The sequence below is a fragment of the Mobula birostris genome, chromosome X, assembly GCF_030028105.1.
Source record: "Mobula birostris isolate sMobBir1 chromosome X, sMobBir1.hap1, whole genome shotgun sequence".
Classification (NCBI taxonomy): Eukaryota; Metazoa; Chordata; class Chondrichthyes; order Myliobatiformes; family Myliobatidae; genus Mobula; species Mobula birostris.
Window position 1 is genome coordinate 11405808 of NC_092402.1, and position 21216 is coordinate 11427023.

The 21216-nt window shown below is 45.7% G+C and overlaps 1 protein-coding gene across 2 annotated transcripts in view; it reads right to left on the reverse strand.

Annotated features, from left to right (window-relative positions):
- Positions 1-17119, reverse strand: part of ube2z (ubiquitin-conjugating enzyme E2Z) — a 78687-nt gene extending 61568 nt beyond the window's left edge. The window contains exons 1-2 of one of the 2 annotated variants that reach the window (XM_072248937.1): positions 16869-17119; positions 6592-6664 (exon numbers count right to left, since the gene is read on the reverse strand). In XM_072248937.1, the coding sequence (XP_072105038.1) occupies positions 6592-6664; positions 16869-17041 (246 nt within the window). In that variant the 5' untranslated portion in view covers positions 17042-17119. The remainder of the gene's footprint in view (positions 1-6591; positions 6665-16868) is intronic. The other variant, XM_072248938.1, reaches the window with a different exon arrangement.
- Positions 17120-21216: the final 4097 nt, after the last annotated feature.

Consider the following 21216-nt stretch of genomic DNA (forward strand, 5'->3'; position numbering starts at 1 on the left):
TAGCATATGTCATGAAACTTATGTGACAGCAGTACACTGCAATAATCCACTCGTTTGCTCCCACGGCTTCACGTCGCCATGATTGGGAGGTTGAGGGGACTAAGTTCAGGCATTGATATTTCAATCTGAAAGTTTTGTTGCAAACGTGGGCCTTCCTTCCTGAAGAGTATTGAACGTCATCAATACCAGAGCAGTCACTGACAGCATTTAAGGGGGGGGGGGTCCAAACAAGCTCATGAATCACCAAGGCACAGAAGGGTCTTGGTGATTCCATTTCTGTTTTGTATAACTCTACCACTACTAAGTGCAAGGAAGGTCATTGCTAGAAATGATCGGACCTACAGCAGTAGTGGGAGGAACCCCTGAAGGAACAAACACTTGCGGCCAAGATGATTAACTTTACTGCACAGGATTGGAAAAGGCTGCAGAGTTGTAAACTTACCAGCTTCATCCTAGGCACTAGCCTCCCCACCATGGAGGACATCTTCAAAAGGCAATGCCTCAAAAAGGCAGCATCCATCATTAAGAACTCTCACAACCTTCTTCCTGTTACTCCAACAGGGAGGAAGTACAGAAACCTGAAGTGATTTAGGAACAGCCTCTTCCCCTCGCCACCATCAGACTCCTGAATGGACATTGAACCCTGAAAATTAACTCCACCTATATACTACTAAAACTCTCATGCTCTGTTTGTGACCTCCAATTAGCGCAAACGGTGCATTACAGCGGCACTATTTTTGGCTCAATTGACTTAAAATGCGCTAACTTACAGAATGCAGGCAAAGTTCAGGGTTATATATTCGTATAAAATTGCTCACTTGCCAAAATCAACAGCTCCGCTTTCACTCGAGAGCAGATGTCAGCCATGATGGGAACCGCAACGCGACACCACGACGCATGTGACCGGCCAGCCTCAGAAGCAACTCACTTTGTTCACAGCAGCGACACCAACCGGAGCGAAAGGGCAGGGCAGCTCTATTTTGAGGGGTCACATTCTGCTAATCACCATCAGCATGTGCAGGATTGGGACAGATCTAACTGCCACCCATCAATAAAAGATAATTAAATCTTACTGTAATGACATACTTTGAGATGCCCATAAAGCCCTTTGCTGCAGTCAAAGGACAGCGGTGACTATATCACGTCCATTTAGAAGAGTGCCAACCACATCACCAAGAATAATCAGCATTCTTGGGTATTACTGCTTTGTATCTTCTATCCAGCATTAGGGTAAAAAAAATGGTCAGCCTAATTATGCCATGTGGAAAGAGAAGGGGGACATTATGATCAAGAGATGACGCCAAACGTCGTCGGGAAGCGGCAAGGAGAGGGAGAGAACAAGAATTAGATGAGGCCAGGGCCGCATGACTCCAGGATCAAAGAGTCAGGACAAAAAAGATGAGAGAAGAAGGGACAGAGGAGGAGAGGCATGCACGTCTCCAAAATAACAACTGGCATAGGAGGAGGAGAAATGAAGAGACAAAGGAGCTGAGAAATGCACGTCTCCAGGATCAGAGACAAACAACAAACAGCAGAAGAAATGAAGAGACGGGGGATGAAAGGGCTGCATGTCTCCAGAATGACAAAAACAAGCACAGGAGGAGGAGAGAGGAAGTGACAAAGGAGCAGAGAAATGCACCTCTCCAAGATCAGAGATAAAGAATAAACAGCAGAAGAGATGGCGGATGAAAGGACTGCACGTCTCCAGAATGACAACGAGAGGCACAAGGGTGGCAGATCAACCAGAAATGATGCCATCAAAAGTGTCCTTTGCTAAACGAGGAGGAGCTATATTTGCTTTGCTACGTGTCGTTCTTCTTTAATAAACTGAGGTTTTCTTCTTCAATTTCCAAAGCAAAGTGATACCAATAGCATTCAGGAAAATTTAATGTTCATTATGGTCACATCACACTGCACTACCCTTCTCTCAAAGGGTGCCCCAACGGGTCACCACGTTGTCTAGTTACAATATATATTTCTTATTGTAATTTGCAGTATACGGAATGCTCTGCGGCTGCAAAACAACAAATTTCAAAACACATGTCAGTGATAACAAACCTAATTCTGAAGCCACAATATCCTTTCTCTGGGCAAGATAATACTCCAGCCTAGAGATATGTTTTCCATTTGGTACCCAGTGTTGTACTAGAGCTCCAAAAATTAAAAGTAAATTTATTATCATAGTACAAATGTCACCATACACAACCCTGAGATTCACTTTCTTGCAGGCATACTCAATAAATCCATAGAATAATAACCATAACGGAATCATTGTAACACTGCTCAACTGTGGCGTTCAACCAGAGTGAAAAAGACAACAAACTGCAAATACAAAATGAAAGAAATAATAAATAAACAATAAATATCAAAAACATGAGATAAAGAGTCCTTGAAAGAGAGTCCATTGATTGTGGGAACATTTCAACGATGGAACAAGTGAAGTTATTTCTTTTGCATTAAGAGTCTGATGATTGAGGGGTAGAAATTGTTCCTGAACCTGGTGATGTGAGTCCTGAGGCTCCTGTATCTTTTTTCTGATGTAGCAGCGAGGAGAGCATGTCCTATGTGGTGAGGGTCCCTGATGGTTGGTGCTGCTTTCTTGTGACAGCGTTTCATGTAGATGTGCTCAATGGCGGGGAGGGTTTTACCCGTGATGGACTGGGCTGTATCCTCTACCTTTTGCAGGATCTTCCGTTCAAGGGCATTAGTGTTTCCATACCAGGCTGAGATGCAGTCAATATACTCTCCACTACACATTATAGAAGTTCGTCGAACGTCTGGATTTGGCATATGGCATGTTCACAAATATCTAAGAAGTAGAGGCGTAAAAGCTGTCTTGATGTCAAGGGCAATGATTACTAGCTCTCCTTTGGTACTTCAATTCATTCTTGACCCCAGGTTATAACAAGGATTGCGACTGTGGGCACGGCAATAGCCAATCCTAGCATGCGTGGACAGGCTGGCCACAGTAAACTATATGCAGTAAAGCAGTTGGCATATTAAGAACACAAGAGAACAAGCACATATTAAATACTTTAAATGTCTTCCTTGTCCGCACACAATTTCCAAAGGAGCATCTTGAAGGGATGGCGCGGTAGCATAGCGGCTAGCATTGCACTGTTACAGCACCAGTAAACCAGGTTTAATTCCGCCACTGGCTGCAAGTTGTTTTTTACGTTCTCTGTGACTGTGTGGGTTTCCTTAGGGTGCTCTGGCTTCCTTCCACATTCCACAAGACACAGGAGCAGAATAAGGCCATTCCGCCCATCATCTGCTCTGCCATTTCATCATGGCTGATCTATTTCCCTCTCAGCCCCATTTTCCTGCTTTCTCCCTTTGACACCCTGACTAATCAAGAATCTGACAACCTGTTTTAAATACACTCAGAGTTGGCCTCCACAGCCAACTGTGGCAATGATTCCACAGATACACCACCCTCTGGCTAAAGAAATTCTTCATCTCTGGTCTAAATGGACGTCCCTCTATTCTGAGGCTGTGCCCTCTGGACCTAGGTTCCCCCACCATAGGAAACACCTCTTCCACATCCACTCTGTTGAGGCCTTTCAACATCTGTTATTTTTCAATGATCCCCCCTCATTCTTCTGAATTCCTTATCAATCGCTCCTCATACGATAACCCTTTCATTCCCGGAATCATTCTCATGAGCTTCCTCTGAACCCTCTCCAATGTCAGCACATCCTTTCTTACACAACAGCCCAAAACTCCAAGTGAAGTGTCACCAGTGCCCTATAAAGCCTCAGCATTACTCTTTTTTTATATTCTAGTCCTCCCAAAATTAATGTTAACATTGCATTTGCCTTCCACGGGTTAGTGAGTTAATTGGTCACATGGGTGTAATGAGTGGCATGGGCTCATTGGGCCAGAAGGACCTGCCAATGTGCTGTATCTCTACATCAGAAGTTCACGTCCACATTCATGACCTTTGCAGTTGTGTGGTTGCTTCTCATGTTGGGAATTAGGTGCGTGTGTCTGTTATGAGCAGCTGACGACCCTTGATTTTAGGGTGTGGGGATGGGCTTCCATTGTAAAAGGAAATTTGATGCAAACATCTGTCATGCCCTGTTTGGATCAATCATTATCTGCTGTGTCATATAACGTGGGTGATCATGGTCTTTCCATGACCATGATTGTTCTTGGTAAGTTTTTTTCCTCAGAAGTGGTTTGCCATCGCCTTCTTCTGGCCAGTTATTTTACAAGACGGGTGACCTCAGTCATTACCAATACTCTTCAGAGATTATCTGCCTGGTGTAAGTGGTCACATAACCAGGATGTGTGATCTGCACCGGCTACTCGTACGACCATCCACCACCTGCTCCCACGGCTTCACATGACCCTGATTGAGGTTGGGGGGGGGAAGGTGCTACACCTTGCCCAAGGGTGATCTGCAGGCTACCAGAGGGAAGGAACACCTCACACTCCACCCTGCCACCTCAGTATGTTTAAAAAAAATGCCCCTGTTCACCCAACTTCAAGGAACATCCAGCCTCTCTCGATGAAACTTTGCTCTCACTCCAGGAATTAGACTGATGAATCTCCTTTGGACCGTTTCCAATCCTAATACTTCCTTTCTTAGGAAAAAGGACCAGAACTATGAGCAGTACTCCAGGTGTGACCTCAACCTGTACAATTATAACATAACTTCCCTGTTTCTAAACCCAAAAAACAGAAACAAAATGTTGGAGGAACTCAGCAGGTCAGGCAGTTGATATTGAGCTGAGACCCTTCATTAGGACTGGAAAGGAAGGGGGAAAGGAGCCAGAATAAGGTGGGGGGGAGGAGAAGTAGTACAATCGAGGTGGTGATAGATGAGACCAGGTAGGTGGGTGGTCAGGGAGGAACGAAGTGACAAGCTGTGAGGTAACAGGTGGAAGAGGTAAAGGATGAAGAAGCATGAATATGATAGTGGAAAAAGGAGGGGCACCAGGAGGAGGTGATGGGCAGGTCAGGAGATGTGGTAAGAGGGGAACCAGAAAGGTGAATGGAATTGGGGGGGGGGGGGGGAGAGAAGAAAAGAAAAAAAAATTACCCAAAGTTAGAGAAATTGATGTTGAGCCAGCAGCTTGGAGGCTACCCAGATGGAATACAGGGTGCTGCTCTTCCAACCTGAGAGTGGCCTCATCACAGCAGTACAGGCCATGGACTGATTTGTCAGAATGGGAATGGTTAGTCAAATTAAAATGGATGGCCAATGGGAACGCCCGCCATTTGTGGCAGACAGAGCGAAGGTGCTCGAAGCCAACCACTTTACAATAAAGGTCAATTTCTCATTTGCCCTCTTAGCCACTTGGTGTGCTTTCCTGCTAGTGTTTCTTACCAGGCCTCACACTTTCTGGCAGTGCATTTTAGATTCTAGTAATACATTGTGAAGGGAAAAAAAAACCTCTCTTTTTAATATTTCACTTAGTTTAAAATGTATATACATAGAATGACTCAAACCTAGAGTGTGGGGTGGGCGGGGAAAGAACCAAGCCTCTGCAGGAGCTCTGTGGGATTGGCAATGTTTTGGGTAGAGACTAGAACTCCTGACACAGTCTCAAATCAAATAAGACACTTCACCTGTGAGTCGGCTGGGGTGATATACTGCGTCCGGTGCTCCCAATGTGGCCTTCTATATATTGGCAAGACCCGACGCAGACTGGGAGATCGCTTTGCTGAACACCTATGCTCTGTCCGCCAGAGAAAGCAGGATCTCCCAGTGGCCACATATTTTAATTCCACGTCCCATTCCCATTCTGACATGTCTATCCACGGCCTCCTCTACTGTAAAGATGAAGCCACACTCAGGTTGGAGGAACAACACCTTATATTCCGTCTGGGTAGCCTCCAACCTGATGGCGTGAACATTGACTTCTCTAACTTCTGTTAATGCCCCTTCTCCCCTTCTTACCCCATCCCTTATTTATTATTTTTTCCTTTTCTTCTCTCTCTGTCCTTCTCACAATAACTCCTTGCCTGCTCTCCATCTTCCTCTGGTGCTCCCCTCCTCCTTTCTTTCTCCCCAGGCCTCCCGTCCCATGATCCTCCCCCTTCTCCAGCTCTGTATCCCTTTTGCCAAGCAACTTTCCAGCTCTTGGCTCCATCCCTCCCCCTCCTGTCTTCTCCCATCATTTCCAATCTCCCCTCCCCCTCTTATTATCTCTTCTTTCAGTTAGCCCTGACGAAGGGTCTCGGCCTGAAACATCGACTGTACTTCTTCCTATAGATGATGCCTGGCTTGCTGTGTTCCACCAGCATTTTGTGTGTGTTGCTTGAACTTTCCCTTTGCCTCGTTGGGGTGTCGGAGTTTACAGTTCAGTTCTGGCGCCATCTGCAAGGAGGTTGCACCTTTTGGCCATGACAACACGGGTTTCCTCCCAGTCCAAAGACGCACAGGTCAGAAGGATAATTATTCTGTGAGTAGTTTAGCATTAAATAGGTGAGCTGCTGGGCTAGAAGGAATTGTTCTGCGCCGTATTTCTTAATAAATAAATAATGCTTTTATTTCTGTTTTCCATCATTTGCATTTTGCTTTAACACTGGACACTAAATGAAATACTAGGCCGTGTAACATAAAACACTTTGCAGTCATACCTTAGTCATATCCTGAGGGTCTGGGACCACAAACATCCCTGGAGGTGGCTCTTTGTAAATGGACATGATATCCCTGCATCAAAGGAGGACAGTGTTAAACTACATTCGCTGTTAAATTACAATGGTATGACAACCTGACCAAGCACTGTAATTAAGGTCTTTAAAACTGTAGAGGAACTTGACTGAGAAAATGTAGAGTTTTGCCATGTATGAGGAAAATGTTAATAATGCTTAAAGGTGCTTTTCCGCCCATCTCTCCCAAAAGCACAAAGTTCATGGCTAATTTATTATCAAAGTCTGTATCGTCACCATATACAACCCAAAGATTCAGTTTCTTGCAGGCATTTGCAGTAAATGCAAAAGACAAATTGCGCAAATACAAGAAAAAAAAACACAAAAAGGAATAATAAATCAGAATCAGGTTTAATATCACCGGTATATGTTGTGAAATTTGTTGTTATGTGGCAGCAGTACAATGCAATACATAATATATTTATATTTATTATAATTTATGGTATTATTATTAAGTCGTGCAAAATGGAGGAAAAAGTAGTGAGGTGGTGTTCATGGGTTGAATGTCCATTTAGAAATTGGATGGCAGAGGGGAAGAAGCTGTTCCTGAATTGTTGACTGTGTACCTTCAGGCTCCTGTACCTCCTCCCTGATGGTAACAGTGACAGGGCAAGTCCTGGGTGAAGGCATTGCCTTTTGAAGGTGTCCTCAATGCTCGGAGGCTAGTGCCCATGATGGAGCTGGCAGAGTTTACAACTTTCTGAAGCTTTTTCCGATCCTATCCACCATACCACGTGGTGATGCAGTTAGAATGCTCCTCACTGTACTCACTTTCAATGTAGAGTTCAGTGTTAGGATGAGTGAAGTTATCCCTTTTGGCTCAAGAGCCTGATAGCTGAGGGGTAATAATGGTTTCTGTCCAAAGCTGCAGTTCTGCAATCAAAACAATTTTTCTCTGCTTCCTTTTCAAAGGGAGAGGTTAAGCAATGGCCCACATTGCACTGGGCTTCTCTTCTTCACCACCCAGGGCCTGGTTACTTCTTAAATATCAAACAAGACAACTTATTGAAAGAGTAGTTTCTTTAGCCAGAGAGTGAATTAATTGCCACAGACAGCTGTGGAGGCCAAGTCATTGGGTATATTTAAAGCAGAGGTTGATAGGTTCTTGTTTGGTAACAGTGTCAAAAGTGACAGGAAGAAGGGAGAAGAGTGGGTTTGAGACGGATAATAAATCAGTCATGATGGAATGGTGGAGCAGATTCAATGGCCTAAATCTGCTCCTGTCTCATGTTGCCTGGTGGCATAGTCTCTGCTGTATCCAGTCATTTGTTGATATGATGTGGAGTGAATTGAATCGTCTTCAGTGATGGCATGCATGGATGATTTTTTTTTGGGGGGGTGGAAAGAGGGGTGGGCGTTGGAAGTCCAGATGGATCATCTATTTGGTATTTCTGGCAGACCAAATGAAGCAGATCGCAGCCCTAACTGGACTGCCCCAGCTGCTAATAATAAAGGCTGAACATCAGATAAGAATAGAACGAAGAATAGCTGCAAGTTTCCATAGACAAACTGCTCACAAACGCAGATGGTCATTTGCCCTTGAAGATGGGGGAACTTTGAAGAGATTTTGGAATTCAACAGTCATGAAAAGAAAACACACAACCTCAGCTTGTGCAGAGTCCCATGCCATTTGACTGAAATCACTATTGGCAGTAGGGAAATTGTATTCAGAAATAAACTTTACAATTTTTGGACCTGCTAGATTTCATAGGCAACTTTCCAATGATGCTTTACTCTTACACAGAGGGTCTCAGTAAAAGTGGTCCTTTTATCAAATGACAAACCAATGGCTGAGACCAATGACAACATCCAGGGCAGAGTCAGCAATGCTAGAAACATTTTCAGATCAACGTGCAACATATGGCGATCAACTAAACACAGCGTCCACACCAAGACGAAACTGTTCCAGAGCTGTGTTCTGTCCACACACTTGCACGGGGCTGTCATCATTCCACACCATGAGCCTCCATATTTTCTGGCCGAGAAAAATCTCCAAACACACCCTACTCCCCAGTGTCACCAAGAGGACATGACCACAACCATGAGGAAACAGAGATGTATTGGGCAGGTAATGAAAAGAGAGGCCAACTCCATCAAGACAGCACTTCATTGGACTCCCGAAGGGCGAAGGAAATATGGGAGACCAAAGACATCATGACGCCGTAACATAGAGGTAGAAATGAGGACCCTGAACCACACCTGGGGCACAATAGAGAAGATGGCCAAGGACAGAGAGATGGACAATCTTCATGGCTGCCTCAAACGCCATTGGTGTAATGCTTTGCAACACCAGTTGTAAGATTGGGGTTCAATTCCGACCGCTGTCTGTAATTTGTTTGTATGTTATCTCATGTGACTGCATGGGCTTCTTCTGGGTGCTCTAGTTTCCTCCTACATCCCAAAGATGTACATGTTAGCATTAGTAACTTATGGGCATGCCACTTTGGTGCCTGAGGCATGGTGACATTCGTGCGCTTGCTCCCAGCACATCCTCGGACTGTGTTGGACTTTGAGGCAAACAACGCATTTCACTATGTTTCGATGTACATGTGACAAATAAATAAAGGCATCCGTTAATCTTGCGAGACCATGGATGTGCGCCTGGAAAGTCTTCACTCTCCAAGGCGCAGGCCTGGGCAAGGTTGTATGGAAGACCAGCAGTTGCCCATGCTGCAAGTCTCCCCTCTCCACACCACCGATGTTGTCCAAGAGAAGGGCATTAGGACCCACACAGCTTGGCACCGGTGTCGTCGCAGAGCAATGTGTGGTTAAGTGCCTTGCTCAAGGACACAACACGTTGCCTTGGCTGGGGCTCGAACTCACGACCTTCAGGTCGCCAGTCCAATGCCTTAACCACTTGGCCACGTGCCCACATGTACAGAACAGATAATCCTTACTATAATAAAACTGGTTTGAGACAACTAAGTATTTTGAAGTATGACTACTACAGCAATACAGAAAATGCTGCATATAGTTATATGTCTAAAAAGAGTTTTAAGAGAGTAAATATTAAAGATTAGCTTTCTGTCACACGTACATGGAAATATACAGTGAAAGGCGTCATTTGATTCAACATCCAACACAGTGCAAGGAGGTGCTGGGGGCAGCCCGTAAGTGTCGCTAACATAGCAGCTCCACAGCTTACCAAACCTAACTGGTACATCTTTGGGATGTGGGAGGAAACCAGAGCACCCGGAGGAAACCCACGCAGTCACGGAGAGAATATACAAAGTCATTACAGACTGCGGTGGGAATTGAACCTAAATCTCACAGCCGGCGCTGTAAAGTGTTACAAATTGATAAGTAGCTCTGTAAAACTTAATCTTCACATCATCCAGAAATTTTAAATCCAGTGTAAATTCTATATAGTGAGTTCAGACAAAATGGGTACTTCAATGAAGGGATAATATTTTTGCTATATGATGCTGTTCAGGCCTCTGGAACAATTACTTCTGCTTCACTACAAAAATGTGGCATAGCATTTTCCTTTAAGTCAACTCCAAAGAGTTTAGCAACACACATCAAAGTTGCTGGTGAACGCAGCAGGCCAGGCAGCATCTGTAGGAAGAGGTACAGTCGACGTTTCAGGCCGAGACCCTTCGTCAGGACTAACTGAAGGAAGAGTGAGTAAGGGATTTGAAAGTTGGAGGGGGAGGGGGAGATCCAAAATGATAGGAGAAGACAGGAGGGGGAGGGATGGAGCCAAGAGCTGGACAGGTGATAGGCAAAAGGGGATACGAGAGGATCATGGGACAGGAGGTCCGGGAAGAAAGACAAGGGGGGGGGGGGCTCAGAGGATGGGCAAGAGGTATATTCAGAAGGACAGAGGGAGAAAAAAGAGTGAGAGAAAGAATGTGTGCATAAAAATAAGTAACAGATGGGGTACGAGGGGGAGGTGGGGCCTTAGCGGAAGTTAGAGAAGTCGATGTTCATGCCATCAGGTTGGAGGCTACCCAGACGGAATATAAGGTGTTGTTCCTCCAACCTGAGTGTGGCTTCATCTTTACAGTAGAGGAGGCCGTGGATAGACATGTCAGAATGGGAATGGGATGTGGAATTAAAATGTGTGGCCACTGGGAGATCCTGCTTTCTCTGGCGGACAGAGCGTAGATGTTCAGCAAAGCGGTCTCCCAGTCTGCGTCGGGTCTCGCCAATATATAAAAGGCCACATCGGGAGCACCGGACGCAGTATATCACCCCAGTCGACTCACAGGTGAAGTGTTGCCTCACCTGGAAGGACTGTTTGGGCCCTGAATGGTGGTAAGGGAGGAAGTGTAAGGGCATGTGTAGCACTTGTTCCGCTTACACGGATAAGTGCCAGGAGGGAGATCAGTGGGGAGGGATGGGGGGACGAATGGACAAGGGAGTTGCGTAGGGAGCGATCCCTGCGGAATGCAGAGAGAGAAGGGGAGGGAAAGATGTGCTTAGTGGTGGGATCCCGTTGGAGGTGGCAGAAGTTACAGAGAATAATATGTTGGACCCGGAGGCTATTGGGGTGGTAGGTGAGGACCAGGGGAACCCTATTCCTAGTGGGGTGGCGGGAGGATGGAGTGAGAGCAGATGTACGTGAAATGGGGGAGATGCGTTTAAGAGCAGAGTTGATAGTGGAGGAAGGGAAGCCCCTTTCTTTAAAAAAGGAAGACATCTCCCTCGTCCTAGAATGAAAAGCCTCATCCTGAGAGCAGATGCGGCGGAGACGGAGGAATTGCGAGAAGGGGATGGCGTTTTTTGCAAGAGACAGGGTGAGAAGAGGAATAGTCCAGATAGCTGTGAGAGTCAGTAGGCTTATAGTAGACATCAGTGGATAAGCTGTCTCCAGAGACAGAGACAGAAAGATCTAGAAAGGGGAGGGAGGTGTTGGAAATGGACCAGGTAAACTTGAGGGCAGGGTGAAAGTTGGAGGCAAAGTTAATAAAGTCAACGAGTTCTGCATGCGTGCAGGAAGCAGCGCCAATGCAGTCGTCGATGTAGCGAAGGAAAAGTGGGGGACAGATACCAGAATAGGCACGGAACATAGATTGTTCCACAAACCCAACAAAAAGGCAGGCATAGCTAGGACCCATACAGGTGCCCATAGCTACACCTTTAGTTTGGAGGAAGTGGGAGGAGCCAAAGGAGAAATTATTAAGAGTAAGGACTAATTCCGCTAGACAGAGCAGAGTGGTGGTAGAGGGGAACTGATTAGGTCTGGAATCCAAAAAGAAGCATAGAGCTTTGAGACCTTCCTGATGGGGGATGGAAGTATATAAGGACTGGACATCCATGGTGAAAATAAAGCGGTGGGGGCCAGGGAACTTAAAATCATCGAAAAGTTTAAGAGCGTGAGAAATGTCACGAACATAGGTCGGAAGGGATTGAACAAGGGGTGATAAAACAGTACACAAACATAGGTCGGAAGGGATTGAACAAGGGGTGATAAAACAGTCACGAACATAGGTCAGAAGGTCCAAAGAGTTTAGCTTAAATCACCAAAAAGATAGCTCTCTGACAATGGAGTGCTGTCCAGCAAGTATACTAAAAAAAAACACTGTAGCCTACTACTATTTCTGAAAGAGAATGAACCCATGTTTGAATATAAACACAAATCAGAATCAGGTTTAATATCATTGTCATATGCTGTGAAATCTCAACGTTGTGGCAGCAGCACATTGCAATACATGATGAATATAGAAAAAACAATTACATTATATTAAATAGATAAATTAAGATAAGTAGTGCAAAGAACAGAAATACATTTTTAAAAAAGTAGTGAGGTGGTGTCCATGGGTTCAATGTCCATTCAGAAATCGGATGGCAGAGGGGAAGGAGCTGTTCCTGAATCGTTGAGTGTGTCTTCAGGCTCCTGCACCTCCTCCTTGATGGTAGCAATGAGAAGAGGGAACCCCCTGGGTGCTGGGGTCCTTGATGATGGAAGTCGCTTTTCTGAGATATCACTCCCTGAAGATATCCTGGATACTATGGAGGCTGGTACCCATGATGAAGCTGACTAATTTTACCACTCTGCAGCTTACTATGATCCTGTGTGGTAGCTTCCCCCATACCAGACGGTGATGCAGCCAGTCAGAATGCTCTCCACAGTACAACTGTAGAAGGTTTCAAGTAATTAAGGTGACAAACTAAATCTCAAACGCCTGATGAAATATAGCCACTGTCTTGTCTTCTTTATAGCTGCATCGATATGTCAGGCCCAGGTTAGGTCCTCAGAGATCTTGATACCCAGGAACTTGAAACTGTTCACTCTCATGAATTGCTGGAGGAACTCTGATGATGGTGCTGCATTGACGTAACGGGTCAAGACCCTTTATAGAAACCTGTTGAGCTCCTCCAGCATTTTGTGTGTGTGTGCTGCTCTGGATTTCCAGCATCTGTAGGATTTGTGTTTATTATCAACAAGATAAACCTTAAATCAGTCCAAAGGAAAGAGGTCCAATGTTCTTTATGGAAAGGCCAGAGGCTAACAAGTCAGTGGGAATGACTGCACAGAGCATGTGAACACGTGCTTTTGGCCAAGCTCTATAAATATCTCACCTTAGCCTTTCAAATATTCAACATGCAGGGGAGATTTCAGAGTTCAAAGTAAATTTATATATATATATGTCACTATATAATACCCTGAGATTCATTTTCTTGTGGGTATTCACAGTAGATAAAGAAATACAATAGAATCAATGAAAAACTGCACATGAAAGACGGACAAATAACCAATATGCAAATGAGAATAAACAATGCAAATACAAAAATAAGAGAAAAAAATAAGCAATAAATAGAGAACACGAATTGTAGAGTCCTTAAGAGTCCATAAGTTGTGGAATCAGTGCAGTGTTGAGGTAAGTGAAGTTATCCATTCTGGGTCAAGCCTGATGGTTGAGGGGTAGTACCTGTTCCTGAATTTGGTGGTGTGGGATCTGAGGCTCCTGTATCTTCTTCCTGATACGTGAACTAAGACTACTGCAATGTGACTCAGTTTGAACAAAGCCACAGCTTTTTAGAAGTTAACCAACTGCATAATATATTTCAGCAATGTCATTCATGCATTAATTGATAATTAGGGCAAAACTACAACAAATGGATTTTAATACAAGTAAATACAAGGTTGCCCACTTCAAAAAGTGGACAGAGTCCTTTCTAAAGAGAGGCCTGGGGATTCAGGTACACAAATCATTAAAATACCAAGGACAACTTCAGGAATTAGTTAAAAATGGCATGGCAGCATATCGATTAGTGTAACATTTTACAGTGCCAACAACTGGAGTTCAGTCTGCAAGGAGTTTGTATGCTCTCCCCGTGACCACACCGGTTTCTTTTACACCTTAGGAATGAGGTACAGGTCTTAAGAGTGACAGGGAGGGGCTCACCACTGCCGTCACAATACCAGCGCGCTCCAAAAACACAGGACAATATTGGAATCGCTCATTCTGTGCTGTGCTGTGTCGTGTGACGTGGGCGATCACGGTCTTTCCATGACCATGATTGTTCTTGGCAAATTTTTCTCCATAAGTGGTTTGCCATCGCCTTCTTCTGGGCAGTGTCTTTACAAGGTTGTGTGCCTGGCATCAGTGGTTGCATAACCAGGGCTTGTGATATACACCAGCAGCTCATACAACCATCCACCACCTGCTCCCATGGCTTCATGTGACCCTGATCACGGGTGGGGGGAGGGGGGGCTAAGCAGGTGCTACACCTTGCACAAGGGTGACCTGCAGGCTAGCAGAGGGAAGGAGCACCTCACACCTCCTTTGGTAGAGACGTATCTCCACCCTGCCACCCAAAACACCAAAGATAAAATTAAAAACCTCAAGTCCAAAATTCAGGAAGTTAACCCGTGACTTGATTCAGGCTTCTAAACTATTAAGGAGAATTATTCGGAAGGTTGAAATGATTTTTTGCTACTGACTAGGAAATTTGAGGAGTGGGAAGTTGCTGCCATTTGCAAAGTGTTGCTGGTCAGGAATGCTCTCCAACAGACAGTAACTGTTTCTGAGTACATACATAACTCTGTTGCAGTAATTCAAAGCACATATGTGTAATCAGATATAAACCCGAGATTCATTTCCTTGTGGGCATTCACAGTAAATACAAAGAGAAAGCAATAATAATAAATATCAAGAACATGAGATGAAGAGTCCTTGAAAGAATGTTGATAGGTTGTGATGAGTGTTGGGGTGAGTGAAATTGAGTGAAGTTATCCCCTCTGATTTAAGAGCCTGATGGTTGAGGGGTAATAATTGAGCATGACTTGGGTGATTGGGGTCTTTGATGATGGATGCTGCTTTCCTGCAGTGTTTCATGTAGATGTGCTTGATGGTGGGGACGGCTTTACACGAGATGGACTGGGCCACCTGCACCCAGTACTTTTTTGTAGGCTTTTCCAAGCAAGGGCATTAGTGTTTCCATATCAGGCTGTGATACAATCAGTCAATATACTCTCCACCACACATCAACAGGAGTTTGTCCAAGTTTTATATGACATGCCGTATCTTCACAAACTTCTAAGGAAGTAGTGGCATATGAAGAAAGGGCAGATTGATGGACCACAGGGTACAGGTCAGCTGCAATCTGACTCTATGGGTGAGAAAAGTTGAGGGGCTTGCAAATTTCTACATATGTAGCGTGGAGAGCATTCTAATTGAAGAGTGTCACTGCACAGGATCGGAAAAAAGCTGTGCTGTGGAGGGGTCTAAACTCAATCAGCTCCATCATGGGCACTGGCCTCCCCAGCATCAAGAACACCTTCAAAAGGCAACATCCATCACTACGGACCCCCACCACCCAGGACATGCCCTCTTCTCATTGCTACCATCAGGGAGGGGGTACAGGACACTCAACATTTCAGGAACAGCTCCTTCCCCTCTGTCATCAAATTTCTGAATGGACCATGAATCTATGGACACTACTTTTGCTGCAAGCGCTGCCACCAGGCAGACAGTCTCTGAAGACTATTGATAATGGCTGGGGTCACCCGTCTTGCAGCCCAGAAGAAGGCGATGGCAAACCACTTCTGGAGAAAAATTTACCAAGAACAATCATGGTCATGGAAAGACCGTGATCACCCACATCATGACACAGCGCATAACAAATGAAAGAAAGGAATATACACACACACACACACACATTACTTATTGTAATGTATGGTACACTTCATGTACTTCCTTGTACTGCTGCAAAACAACATTTCAGGAAAGATGTCGGTGATAATAAACCTGATTCTGATTTTGTTCTTTGCTTTTCAGAGGCAAATTCTATCTGTATTCTTATGAGTTTTCTCTGCAACTCACTATACAAATCACCATGTTTATTGTCAGTAATTTTGTTCCACTGCTTTAGAATGCCAACAGGACATATTAAAGAATCCAAACAAGAAAAAAAACAACCTTCTGAACACCTGCAAAATAAACAGCTAGTGCCATCTGAAGCTCAACATCTGGAAGTAAAAGTGGGACTCCAAGCACGGTTGGGGGGGGGGGGGGGAAAGAGGAGAAGAACCGGAACCTGTTTCTTCAATTGAATGTACTAAAAGACAAATATGAACAATTGTGCATAGTGCTAAAAGTGAAACTGATAGTGGTGCAGTAGTGCGAGGGCTGGGTGTGAAAGGAGCCAGTGAATGACTCAAGGAAACAGCACCTCCGAATTCCCCTCCCAGTCTCTTCTCTCCATGACTCACTATCTCTGACCAACCTGTTGCAGGTCGCTTCCCCATGGTCACCACCCTCTCCTCCACCATCCCTAGTTATCGTCAATCTCAAATCATCTCGCAGGGTTTGCTATCCACCCGTTCCCCTATTCCTCCCATGGAATGGTGCCGAAGCTTTCCCCGGTTCCATGAGGAGATACCAGGCGGGGTATCTGTCTCCCTCCCCTTTCCCATTCCCTCACCCTCCCTCTTTCCTCTGGTCCATCCTCCCCTTCTCTCCTCCACTCCCCTCCATCCTCCTCTCCTCTCCCTCCCAGACACATCCTCCTCTCACTCCCCCCTCTCCTCCCCTAAACTCGCGTCTCCCTCCCTTCTACTCCTCTCCTCTCCACTTCCCTCCTCCTCCCCTCCCTTATCTCCCTCTCCTCCATTCTCTCCCCTCTCTTATCTCTCTCCCCTCCACTCTCCCCCTCCCCTCCCCTCTCTCCCTCCCCTCCCCTCTCTCCCTCCTCTACCTGCTCTCCCTTCCTGGACACCTCAGCCCACCACTCCCCTCCGGGGTCTACCTAACCTTTTAATCCGGAGCAAGCAAGGCTGAGAGGGCTTCTCGTTGTCCCAGTCGGCGCTGAGGGTCGGGTCCCAGGAGGTGGCCTGCAGCTGACTGAGGAGGCCCGTTGCTACCGAGCCGGTGCTGCCTGGTAACAGCATCGGGCTCACGCTCTCCTCAACCGGAGCTTCCGCCATGTTCAACTCGCTCGGCTCGTACGACGCAGGCGCAGTCAACCAGCGCCGCCGCCGGCCGCTCCCAGCACTACCGCCACGGGCTATCCGCTCCGAATAGCCGCACACACGGTTGGAGCTAATACTGCCACCTACCCCCAACACCGCCACCTGCTGTCCGCTCTGAGTACCTGAGCACAAGCTTGGAGCCAACACTGCCGCCCGTCCCCAACACTGCCACCTGCTGTCCTCTCCCAGCGTCCACCATCTGGTTCAGAAGCGGGTCGGCACTGTCACCCCGTGGTGGCTTCGCGTTCTGCACCCTGTGAAATGGCGAACGCCCGACGGCAGACCGATGAACAGTACACGGAAGGCACCAAATGGCGGGCTATTCCGGCATGGAGTCAGGATCAGACAGCAGGAAATCTGTCCACGCCGACCAACCTGTACATCCAAGCTCGCCTGCATTTGTTGTCCATGAACCTGTGTACATCCCTATTAAACATTGTAATTGTACCCACTTTTACAGCTTCCTCTGGCATCTCGCACCTCTTTACGTCTTTGCCCTTTCTAAAGCTAATATTCCCCTGGTTCGAGACTCTTGATTGTTTAGTGTCATTTCCTGTATAATTGTTACTCTGGATCTGATGGAACATATGGGATGACTTTCATCACCGATTACCCTGACTGGGTCTTCATCAAGACGGCAACAAAAACCAGAAGGGACATCAGCCCAAAAGACAGGGGTAAGGAGCAAAGCAGACGGAAAAGCATAATCATTCCACATGTAGCTGGATTTTCAGAGAAACTCAGCAGGATTTTCAACAAATACCAAATCCCTGTTTTTCAAACCTACAAACACACTCAGACAGAAGTTCGTCCACACCAAGGACCCTACACCCAAACATAAACAGAGCAATATTGTACATGCTGTCCAACGCAATGAGAACTGCACAGATCTGGACACCGGTGAGACAAAACAACCATCTCACAAACTGATGGCCCAACATAGGAGGGCTAACACCTCAGGTCTTTTCATCTCATAATCTTGACACTTATTGCTTGAATCGTTGAGTATGTGTCTTCAGGCTTCTGTACCACCTCCTTGATGGTATCAATGAGAAGAAGGCATTTCCCAGGTGGCGAGGGTGCTTTGTGATGGAGCAAAACAGATATGCTGGCAAAGTGATTTCACAACAACTTTGTACTCAATGTCAACTTGTCTCAATGTCATTGTGGACTTCAGGAAGGAGAAGTCAGGAGTACACACCAATCCTTATTGAAAGGTCAATGGTAGAAAGGGGAAACAGTTTCATGTTCCTGGGTGTCAGCATCTCAGAGGATTTTAACCATCTCCAAAACCTGGGCCTCTGTACCTCCCTCTGCAACTGAATCCTCGACTTCCTCACCAGAAGACCACAATCTGTGCAGATCAGAAATGGCATCTTCTCCTAGCTGACAATCAACACTGGCACAGCTCAAGGACGCAAGCCTTACTCACTGCTCTAATCGCTCTTCACCCCCAATCGTGTGGCGAGGCACAGCTCAAACACCACTTATAAATTTGTCAAAGACACAGCTATTGTCAGCAGAATTTCAAATGGTGACTAGGAGTGAAACAGGTTGGCTAGTGGAGTGGTGTCACCAAAACAACCTCGCACTCGACATCAGGAATTGATTGTGGACTTTAGGATGAGGGATGAGGGAACACACACCAGTCCTCATCGAGGGATCAGAAGTGGAAAGAGTGAGCAATTTCAAGTTCCTGGGTGTCAACATCTCTGAATTTGAATATGAATTTATTTAAATCTCATATCCATCCCACAACATAAGGAAGGAAAAATCTTTGTGTTCTGACTCTGTTGCAATGTACAGACATGTGAATTTAAAACTCTAATGGCTTGTAGAAAGAAGCTGTCCTGTAGTCTGCTGGTCCTGGCTTTAATGCTGTGGCACCATTTGCCAGCTGGAAGCAGCCGAAACAGTTTATGGTTTTGGGGGGGGGGGGGTGACTGGTGTCCCCAATGATCTTCCAGGCCGCCTTTCTGTACCTGCTGCTGTAAGTGTCCTCAGTGGAGGGAAGTTCGCATCCGCAGATGCGTTGGGCTGTCCGTACCACTCTGCAGTGCCCAGCGAGCAAGGTTGGTGCAGTTCCCACACCAGGCACTGATACAGCCAGTCAGGATGCCTCTGTAGAAGGTCTTGAGGATTTGGGGGCACATACAGAACTCTTCAGTCACCTGAGGTGGAAGAAACGCTGTTGTGCTTTTTTTTTTGCCACAAAGCCGATGTGTGCAGTCCAGGTGAGATCTTTGGTGATATGTATACCCGGGAGCTTGACACTACTCTCCCTCTCAACTGCAAACCAATTGATGCTGATCGGGGCAAGCCTGTCTCTGTTCCTCTTGTAATCTACAAACAGCTCTTTTGATTTTTGAGGAGAGTTTGTTAATCTGGTTCCGCTGTGTCAGGGTGTCAACCTCTCCTCTGCAGGCAGTCTTGTCACTGCTAGAAATAAGGCCGAACAATGTTGTGTCATGTGCGAATTGGAGATCAGCAGATTGGAGCTGTGTGTGCGAAGATTTATCCTGTGCCCAACGTATTGGTGCCATTACGAAGGCGGCACAACAGCAGCTATATTTCATTAGGGGTTTGAGGAGACTTGGTATGTCACCAAACACTTGCAAATTTCTACAGGTGTACCGTGGAGAGCATTCTAACTGTTTGTATCACTATCTGGTGTAGGTGGGGCCACTGCATAGGATAAGAAAAAGCTGCAGAAAGTTGCAAATTCAGCCAGCTCCATCATGGGCAGCAGCCTCCTCAGCATAGAGGACATCTTCAAAAGGCAGCATCCATCACTAAAGACCCCTGTCACCTAGGACATGCCCTCTTCTCACCGTTACCATCAGGGAGGAGGTACAGGAACCTGAAGGCACACACTCAAAGATTCAGGAACAGCTCCTTCCCCTCCGCCACCAGATTTCTGAATGGACTTTGAATCCATGAACACCACCTCAATACTTTTTAAATTTGATTTTGGTCTCTTTTTGCACTACTTGTTTAATTTTTTATTCATTTATTTTAATTTAGTTTAAAAATTATCATGCATTATGCTCGACTACTGTGACAAAATAAGTGCTACTATCACCACAATGAAACACTCCATTATTTTCAAGTGACCCCTCAGTGACTCTAAGGGAAACCAATTTCTTGACATGTGCTTTTGTATTTCTGATATAATTTTTTGTAAACATTCTCAGCATTCTCCAGTGCCTCTGTATCCTTCTGTAACACAGTGACAAGAACCCTGTTCCCCTCCAGCTGCATCTAACCACACTTCACACCCCTTCTTCTTGAATAAGCTTGCACTTGGGCTTCTTTTCTTCATGACCTTACAAATCTACAGCACAACCCTAATAATGATTGGTGTATTCGATCACTTTGTTCCCCTACCAACTGAGATTCACACCCTCCAAAGTCGAAGTAAATTGATGATCAGTATGTAAACGTTACTATATTCCCTCATTCATTTTCTGGCAGACATTTACAGGAAAATAAGGAAATATAAAGAAATTTATGAAAAACTACAGATAAATGAAGACTGACAAACAACCAATATGCAAAAGACAAACTGCACTAACAATAAACACTGGGAACATGAGTGATTCTGCAGGTTGTGGTACCGGTTCAGTGTTGAGGTGAATGTATTTTCCATAGACACTGCCTGGCTGCCCAGTTCCTGCAGCAGCGTGTGTTACTCAGGTTTTCAGGAAATAACTTGAACCTGGTGGTGTGGGACTGGCTGTCTGCACAATCTACGTCTCTTGTACACCTCTCAGTTCTGTGGAATCACTTCCAAGAGGACTACGACCTTGTCATAGGGTTAAGAGGCTTGCCTGCCTCAATGAGCTGGAGGGCTGTATTGGCTGGAGTCAGGGCTTTATGCTTTGACTCTTGGTAGGGTTGCCCACAGCAAACAGTCAAAAGGTACAGGCCAGATTAAGAATGGACCACCAATCCTCCAGGTTTGGGGTTTCAACTCAGGGCTAACACTGGATGGTCAAACAAAATTGTTACAGAAACAATGAAGAATCCTCCTATGTCTGAGTGTGACAGTATTCCCGAGTCTCCACATGTGACTTACATGACTGATATTAGTGAAAACCAGGAGGAAGCTACTGACATGAAGGAAGCTC